At 34.0% G+C, this 9350-nt stretch overlaps 2 protein-coding genes and 1 non-coding gene across 4 annotated transcripts; 1 reads left to right on the top strand and 2 right to left on the bottom strand.

Moving 5' to 3' along the window:
• Positions 1 to 1179: 1179 nt before the first annotated feature.
• On the bottom strand, positions 1180 to 3151 carry LOC108569459 (60S ribosomal protein L11). Of its 2 annotated transcripts, XM_017931016.1 has the most exons (4): positions 3078 to 3151; positions 2324 to 2467; positions 1561 to 1982; positions 1180 to 1284 (listed from the first exon to the last, which is right to left on the bottom strand). In XM_017931016.1, the coding sequence occupies exons 1-4, from the start codon at positions 3081 to 3083 to the stop codon at positions 1278 to 1280; spliced, it is 579 nt and encodes a 192-aa protein (XP_017786505.1). In that variant the 5' UTR covers positions 3084 to 3151; the 3' UTR covers positions 1180 to 1277. The 2 variants fall into 2 exon arrangements, with proteins under 2 accessions (XP_017786505.1, XP_017786506.1); XM_017931017.1 differs by lacking the exon at positions 1180 to 1284 and having other exon boundaries at positions 1494 to 1982.
• A 917-nt stretch (positions 3152 to 4068) lies between these two features.
• LOC108569458 (dynein regulatory complex protein 1) lies at positions 4069 to 8383 on the top strand. The gene is made up of 7 exons (XM_017931015.1): positions 4069 to 4211; positions 5465 to 5939; positions 5996 to 6743; positions 6800 to 7008; positions 7066 to 7550; positions 7673 to 7851; positions 8187 to 8383. The coding sequence occupies exons 1-7, from the start codon at positions 4069 to 4071 to the stop codon at positions 8381 to 8383; spliced, it is 2436 nt and encodes an 811-aa protein (XP_017786504.1).
• On the bottom strand, positions 5153 to 5226 carry Trnai-aau. Its single transcript has one exon. It is a non-coding gene; the product is annotated as a tRNA-Ile (tRNA).
• Positions 8384 to 9350: the final 967 nt, after the last annotated feature.

Here is a 9350-nt window from a genome sequence, read left to right as displayed (position 1 = left end):
GTAAATTACTCTTAGATATACAACCACAAACAAATATACTTTGTCGTATGACTAAAAGGTTGAGAAACGCTGATATCAAAAGTGTCATTTTTAAACTATTGAATTGTATACGAAAAAATGAATTTAAATTGTAATAATTGTTGTTACACAATTTAATTAAAACTAGTTATGTAAACTCTTTCGTGTTTTATTAAATTCGTCATTAGAATTAGAAATAAAACAAGTTACAAAATCTCGTAACAACATAATCCGAAAACATAAATGTTTGGATTTTGTGTAAATTGGATTGCAATTTTTTTTGTACTTATCTTCAAAATATCAAGGTGGCTGGTTATATAATTGAATATAAATACAGTGGAACCTCGCTTAAAGGTGATCGCATAACGAGCAAAATAACTCGCTTAACGAGCTACGTTTCGCATAACAAATGACGATGAGAAGTGAAGTCCCGGATTGCGCGCCTTCTTCATCATTTTTAAAACTTGTGTACACATGTGTAATTTTGAATGTTACGAGTAAAAAAACGGAAAAGATTAAACTCGTTAAGCGAAATTCCACTGTATTTCAAATTTTGTTTCATAGACTTCATGAATCTCATACACTTTGTATAAAAAATTAAAATTTTGTTTCAGAATCAACATAAACGATGGAAATCGATGACTTTAAAAAAAAATCTTCAAAAGTGATTCTTGGACAAAGTATATTGTTATAAAATGTAGATGTTAAGCCAAGTTTCTCAACCTACGAGTAGCAAAATGACAGCTGTTACCGCGAGGTACTGGTAAATTACTCTTAGATATATAACTACAAACAAATATACTTTGTCGTTTGACTAAAAGGTTGAGAAACGCTGATATCAAAAGTGTCATTTTTTAAACTATTGAATTGTATACGAAACAATGAATTTACATTGTAATAATTGTTGTTACGCAATTTAATTAAAACTAGTTATGTAAACTCTTTGGTGTTTTATTAAATTCGTCAATAGAATTAGAAATAAAACAAGTTACAAAATCTCGTAAATACATAATTCGCAAACATAAATGTTTGGATTTTGTGTAAGTTGGAGATTGCATTTTTTTGTACTTATCTTCAAAATATCAAGGTGGCTGGGTAGATAGATGTAGTTCATAGTTTAAACATATAAAGTACTTCATATCACAAAATGATAAAAGTATGGTAAATTTATCCAAAGTTGTTTTATTGTAGTAATAGATAAATTCAAATAAATGAAACATGGAAATTGTTCTTCATATCTTCTTGAAGACAACATCCACTCAATGCCTAGAAAAATTAGGAGATTAGAAACACGTTTAAATAAAAAAGAAGAAAAACCCAAATTTCGAATAAAGCAATAAAATTAATCAATTCCAAATTTCAGGAATCGATATTACAAAACATAATAAAAATAATCAGAAAGTTTTAAGTAGGTGTAGAGTGATGTTTTGTTTGTTGTGGATCGGTAAGGAAAGTTGGAAAAGAAATCATGATTATTATATTGTGTAATATAAATTTATTGGCTTAAACGTAAAATGAGAGGTTCTACGTTCGTTTATTTACTTTTTACTGGAGAGGATGATACCATCGTATTTCTGTTGGAACCACTTCATGGCATCTTCCTTGGTCAGGCGATGTTGGAAGCCAACTTTGCCTTGCTTGCTGCGCCTGTGGGCGACGTTGAAACCGGGCCTGCCCAATACGACGTAGAAGTCCAAACCATAGATACCAATGCTGGGATCGTACTTGATACCCAAGTCAATGTGTTCCTGGATACCGAAACCGAAGTTGCCGGAAGCCGAGAAGTTGTCCCTCCTCAATTCGTATTCCCTGACCTTAAGACCCCTCTCGAGGATCTCCTCAGCCTTGGCGCCGCGCACTGTGCAATGGACAGCAATCTTTTCATTACGACGGATTCCGAAAGAACGGACAGTGTAACGAGCCTTGGAGAAGACGGGTTGTTGGCTAGTCAATTGTTCCAATACCTACAAACAAATATACTCAATTAATAACAATTCATAAAGTATTGGCGTCTTAAAGAAAACTTTGATTAAAATCTTTTAATTGATCAAAATGTAATCTTCACTAAGTAACACATCTAGTACAAAGAGTAGATGAGAGTTGCAATGGAAGGTAATTACTATTGCAACTATATAAGTATTCTATTACAAACAAGTCATAGAAGACATAGCTAGTAAATGCCAGTTGCATATCAACAAATACATTTAATATTAAAAAATTAATTTTACTAAATTGAGTTTTATTTGTTGAAACAAACTGTATTCTTATTTACTTAGTAAAAAGTAATAAATAAGTGTAAACTTACTTTAGCAGCCCTGGTAAGCCTATCACCAGATTCTCCAACGCAAATGTTCAAGCAAAGCTTGCGGATGTGGAGATCACGCATAATATTTTTGCTCTTATCTACAACTTTCTTTCCCTTGGGAGCAGCTTTCTTTGGTGCTACCGGCTAAAAAATAACAATACCCATTAGTAAAACAATCCAAAATCTGCAAGTCCAAACAATCAGATAAGTTTGGATCAAATGTAACCTTCACTAAGTAACACATCTAGTACAGAGCGTAGATGAGAGTTGCAATGGAAGGTGATCACTTTTGCAACTACAAACTATAGTTTGTATTACAATCAAGCCATCTGATTAAGGCTTAACTGTAAATGCCAGTTGCTTTATTTTGTCATATATAGAATCGTATGGCAACAAACCATAATTAAGGTTATGTTTCAGCAGAACCAAAACAAAACCACTTTTTACCTGTTTCCTGACGATTCTACCATAATTATATTTATATTATTACAATAAATCGCATGGAAATCGAGTCTCATAAGTGTTGTAGGGCCGAAAAATTGACTTTCCATTGTATTCACTCCGAAGAAAAACAACAAACGTGTGACGAAAGTTTTTAACTTATTGGATTCAGATTAAAAGGAAAAATATCGTCGGAATTACAAACTTTACATATTTACGGTTACATTTCGCAGGAATCTGTTGTATTTTTTCGGCCCTAAACACTGATGTTTCACGATTTCTATACGGGATAACCAAATTGCCAAACACTCACCGCCATGATTTTTACAAGAAGAACTCAAAACTGGCGAGTCGGTAATGTCGGTAACGCAGCCAAACAATTTACCAAGTGTTACCAACCGGAGTTAACGAAAACTCCCTGTCGGCGATTGCATAATTCCTATACAAAACACACATGTTTATTATATAAATTTACATTATTATACAAACTTAATCACTATTTTTAGTCGTAATTACAATTAGAACTAATATTTGCAGTTATAATTGGTTTTAATAAGAATTTAAGTATAGTACAACTTAAGTATAGTTGGAACATTAGAACTACTTTTAAATAATAGAAAAATACTAATTTACTTAAAAACTCATCAATACACACAAATTATTGTATTAATAAATAACCAAAAATCTTAATATCTTGATAATTATTAAATATTTCCTAATAATTTATATAATAATAAAAAAAATATTTTTTTGTTGAAAACAAGTTTATATAAAAGCTATTTTTTTCATATATGATGATTATATCTAAATCTATTGAATATTAATTATAATATAAATTAATTACTGAGATTTAATGATATTTTGATTTATTTTCACGTCTTCAAGTTTCATTTAATTTCTCGATTACTACAAACTCAAATTAGATCATCTAGGATGCAAATTAATATATAAAATATAAAATTATGGTCTTTCCAACGAGTCTATATTAGGATTTCTGCAATTTAACGTTTTCTTACAATAAATTATTAATAAGAAACAAATATTGTTAAATAAATACAAAATTTTTGTTTTCGTATTAGATTTTTCAGGAAAATTAACAAATTTATCAATGATATTTCATGATAATTATATAATTGTTACTTTTATTGATGTAACAGTAGACATTTATTATTGGTTGCTAAGCAATTACATCTATTTATTTGCTTGTTGTGTCTCTTTAGTTTTGACATTTGCAGTGACTTTATTTCAGTTCTTTTTTATTATATAATTTTTATTAAGAGACTTTTAATAAACGTAAATTAATCATGGATCTAGACATCCCAGGTGGAGATGATGAGATGCTCCAGTTCGCTGAACTCAATGTTCCGGACATAGCATCCAAAGACCCAGAGGAGAGAAAGTGTGCAAGGAGGATTAGGATCAAGAGACGGTTGGAAGCTAAAGAAAAGTAAGAATTATAGTTATATCCAATGTTGAATTTTATTAAGATCAAGAGTTAAAATAATTAAAAAAAAATAATGATTTAGTATTATGAAACGTACAATAGTTTATGAATATGATTAGGTATAGTTTTTCATTGGATTTACTACATTTTTCAGGAATATTATTAATATTTAATACTCCATGAAATATTTTAATTAATGTTTATAAGAAACTACAGTTTCTGTGTCTATATTGCAAGCCCGACAACCGAAAGACCGTCTATTGAAATCCCGACTATATCAAAATCTTGACAACCATAATCCTGACAAACATAATCCCGACTATATCAAAATCCTGACTATATCCAAAACTTTTACAATAACATTTTTAAATGTCTACACATTTTTGATATAGTCGGGATTATGGTTGTCGGGATTTTAATATAGTCGGGATTTTGATATAGTCGGGATTATGGTTGTCGAGATTTCGATACACTCGGAATTTCGATACAGTCGGCATTTCAAAGGTCGGGATTTCGAACGTCGGGAATTTGATAGACGGTATTTCGGTTGTCGGGCTTGTGACAGTTTCTTATATTTGTTGGCGCCACCTAACGTTCAGTAGTTACATACAAGAAGTATAGTTTGATTTTGTTATGCAACAGAATATACAAGACCATAAATATACAAGGTGTTTCAAAAATATTGATTTTTTTTATGAAATTTATGTTGGTTTAAAAACAGTTTAACTAGGGTCACCTGTATCATGAAAATGAACCCAAAAGGGGTAGAAATAGGGCAAAAAAAAAGCATCTTATAAATCTGTTGTACAATATTTGTTATTAGTGATAATTATTATATTTTTTAGGAGTTAATAATATTAATTAAATTATATTTATAAAATAATAAACATAAACGTTTAATTATATAATAGCATAATTTATTTATTTTTTTACAAAAGATTGGTTGGCCCATGAGGGGATCGAACCCGCGACCTTCGCGTTATTAGCACGACGCTCTAACCAACTGAGCTAATGGGCCATATAAAAAACTTTAAAAATAACAGTATGGTAATCTTAGAGAAACTTTCAAATCTTAGAAATCAATAAGAATGTTTTAATATTGATATAATTATTAATAAACTATGATCCTTTTGATTATTGGTCATGTCCTTTTGTTTAGAAAGTTTTAGTTGTATTTTGTGTATTGTATAATGCCGATGATGACGATTTTGGAAATTTATTGTATTTTGTTTATATCTTGTTGTTATTTTCTTTAGACAACAAATGTTGGCTATGGAAGCTGTAGAAGAGAAGCAACCGGAGAAGCCAACTCTACTCCAGATCCAATTAGAGAAAAGTAGTGAAATCTTGAAGCAACTTTTCTTAGAGGTGGAACAACAAGTAACCAACGTGCGAGTAGCTAATGATGCTCGAGAGGTGGATAGTCGTGAAGGTGAAGCTATCATCCGTGAGCAAGTCATGGCTCAACTGGAAGAGGAAGCGAATTTGGCAATAGAGATGTTCGATTTAATAGCGACAAAATGGGCAAACATCATGAACTACAACGATCCTTTGAATATCCACGACGAGATCAAATTTCAACAGGATAAATGCAATGAATTGATCAAGCAGAAGGACACGACCATCACAATGCTCAGAAACGAAGTGAAACGTGCCGAACATAAATTCTATAAAGACCAAAAGATGCAGAACGATGAAGTCAGTACATTGGCTAAGCGCGTTGAGAAACAGGTTTGTTTCAGATTAATTTTAAATTTATTTAGAGTATAATTTGTGTATTTTCATAGGTGGCTATCATGAGAGTGGCGCATAGTAACGAGTTGCAGGATATCCTGGACGTTATGATCCAAGAAAGGAGTAATATCATGGAGAACAATAATAAACGTTGGGAAGAGTTGTACAAGAAGAGAGAGGAACAGGAGTTGGCTATAAGTGAGAATAAGTTTCGTCAGAAAGACGAGTTCGAGGAGGTTGTCACCATTGTGAGAATCAAGCATTACGAACGGGTCAGAGGTGTGAAGATCCGGTTGGAGAGAAACTGCGAGATTCTTCAGCAGGAATTTGAAGCCATCAAAGCTATAGCCATGGCAAATCAAGAGAAAATGGATTATAATTATCAGATTTTGAAGAAGCGTGAGGATGAGAATATCATTATCAAATCGGAGCAGAAGAGGAAGCTGAATAAGTTGCAGGATGTCATCAATCACCAGAGAGATAAAATCGACAATTACGAGATAAACTCGAAAAATGAAATGGATAAGTTGTTCAATGAGATTTTCAAATTGCAGAAGTGCATACAAGGTGTCAAAGTGAAATCGGAAGGTATGTCGAGTAGCAATGAAAAGAAATACATGTCCGTTTGGGAGTTGAATAGGAAGATGGCTTCGAAAATCTTGAACAAGTTGCTGACTATAGATAAGTTGCTGCATGAGCAACAGTTGGGATTGAAGTGGGAAGAACCTTATACGCAACCTAAGAAGATGCAAGATTTAGTTAGCTACGTGAATGCCACGAATATGATGCGCGCTGTTAAAGGTATTAATAATTGAATTAGTTTTAACTGAAAGACTACACGTGTCGTTATGTTGCAGGGTCGATCGCACCGAAACCATCGAATATGTCAATGCATCTTAGCAATCCGGATTTGGAAAATACTTTGGCTTATAAACGGACTTTGAATAATGTCCTTGACAGGATTTCCGATCGCTCTAATTTCATTATCGAAAGTAGATTGAACGCAATATTGGCGGAAAGGGTTAAAGAGGAGGATGTTATGCTCAGAGTTGATAATTTGTTTGCTGTAAGTTTTTGTTTTAAATTTTGTTGATAAATTAAAAATGTTTGTGGTAATTCGCAGGCATTGCAATTATCCGATAAAGCCGACATTAATATCATGATGCATTACTTCATGCCGTACGTCAAGTGTCCCATCTGTATCAATGCAAATCGGGGTTCCGATTTATCCGTAGACACTTATATGACAGACAAATCTGTGTCCACTTTCCAAGAGAGTCTCATGGAGCAGCAGGACGAAGATAATAATCCTTTATTGGGTGTCAAAGAAACGGATGACACCGTTGATGATATCTTGGCAGATATTGTTACTTCCACTAGATTGGATGAAGAAAAACCTGAGTATATACAACATACCGGAGAGTGTCTGGGTCCTAATCCCATGCTCGAAGAACAGGAGAAGAAGATTCAAACTATAGAGTACATGCAGTATGGTAACATCCAAACGGCCTCAACCACTTGCATGTATAACCATCAATTGGTGATGGATCCAGCTCATGTCTTAAAAGCGTTACGAGAGTTCGTCACTAACACGAATTCGGGAGAAGAGTGAGTGTTAACAAAATCTTACTGAATACAACACTGGATGTTGATATAGGCAACCAAACTTTCAGTTTAGACTTACTCGAATAGATGGAGATACCAGTCATGTGGTCAATTTATAATTTCAGGGAAAAATCCATGGAAGTTCCGGATATCGCGAAGAAAACTCCTACGATTTCGCGACTGATGACATCGCAGGATGTGAGCGCTTATTGGAACAGCTACAAGAACATTTTGGGATCCGATAAGATCCAATTGTGGGATGCCCTTTACTACGGCATGGAAAAGTATCACGAAATCCTTGTCGGTGAGTTTAATCCCATGACTTAATCCGCGAATTTCCGAGCGCGGATGTTGCGGTTTTGATGATCGGACGAAATATTGGGTGAATTACCTTTTCCCGAAGCTCTTGAAGATCCGTATCTTATACATTGGCAAATTATGTGAATTACCTTTATTTTGGTATTTACCTTTAAATATCCGGGATTCTTGTTTTCGTTGAGATGATTCCAAAAAGACAATATCATCATTTTATTATTACTTCATTTAGGAAAGTTTGCTTGTTTTTCCCCAAGCAATGTCCTGTTTATAATTAAAATAATTTATTTTGTACTTGTAAATTGTAAAATTTGTTTGTTTCAGATCGTAGTAAGGTTCATCAAAAGGTGATTTGTCTGAGAAGACAGAACGAGGAATTAAGACATTTGCTGGCAAAGTACAAGATCGACGGAACGATGCCGCCTCCATGCGCCGAACAAAGGGAAATTCCGATCATGCCGAAGGGCCCAGGCACGCGTAAATCTATAGAGTACCGGGTGATGAGAAACCGCCCAAGATAATCCCAAGATTACTTCGCGTTCTCTCTCTCTCTAAAGTATTTAAGGTTGCGTGAGAAAAACAAAGGCGAAGGCGTTACGTCGGGATTAAGACGTGTGTTTTGTGTGTGGAACGAAGAGGTGACTAAATCTGTTTATCCGAAGACACTCGAACACCTCTATTAGGTGTTACAATAATAATAACTGTGTGTACAAATAAATGCTGAATAAACGAAAAGTCAGGACGTGCCGGATCTGCGATTGTTTCTTTATTTCTTTTTTTTTTGGTATTTATCCTTTAGGTACGGGCTTTGACAGGAACTAATAATTATTGAACATCCTTTCCTTCGAAAGGAAACGAGGTAATAATAATAATAAAGCAACGAGCAAACAGAGCCTCAAAGTTGGAAGAGGAGAAAGACTAGAGGAAAATAAAAAGGATGATGATGATGATGATGATAAAAGAAAGGTGCACTATCTCTCTGTTTGTTTAGCCTTTTATGGTATCTCCGAGGTGCTAAAATAATAAAAACTATTACGAATTTTTGGTTGCGCCATCGGCGGATGCGGAGAGGTGACGTTTGCTGGGGGTCTTCGGCGCCATCAGCCAATATTGATTTCCACCCGATGGTTTGTTCGTTCGGCCCCAGAACAAACGCAACTGATCCTCTCTTTCTCTTTACCATCGTCCTCTTCGGTAATAATGGTTTTATTGCTTTACGACGCCGAAGACAATGGGCTTCGATAATGTCTGCACTAAAAGTGCTCATGGGTCGGAGGAAGGAAGGAAGATGAAGCGAGGTAAACGATGTTCAATATTTACGAATCAGGTAGAGAGCAGTTATATATTGAACCTATGTGCACATGTTCCTAACGATCAATGGAGAGAAATGGCAGAGCCGATCTTGCGTTTGTTTCTATTCAAGTTCTAAAAGCTTTTTCTTCTCATCTACAGTTCAAAGTTGTTTTTATTACTTTTACAAGAGAAATC

Source organism: Nicrophorus vespilloides, unplaced genomic scaffold, assembly GCF_001412225.1.
Source record: "Nicrophorus vespilloides isolate i.1.1-1 unplaced genomic scaffold, Nicve_v1.0, whole genome shotgun sequence".
Taxonomy (NCBI): domain Eukaryota; kingdom Metazoa; phylum Arthropoda; class Insecta; order Coleoptera; family Silphidae; genus Nicrophorus; species Nicrophorus vespilloides.
This window is presented reverse-complemented; position numbering and strand designations above follow the sequence as displayed.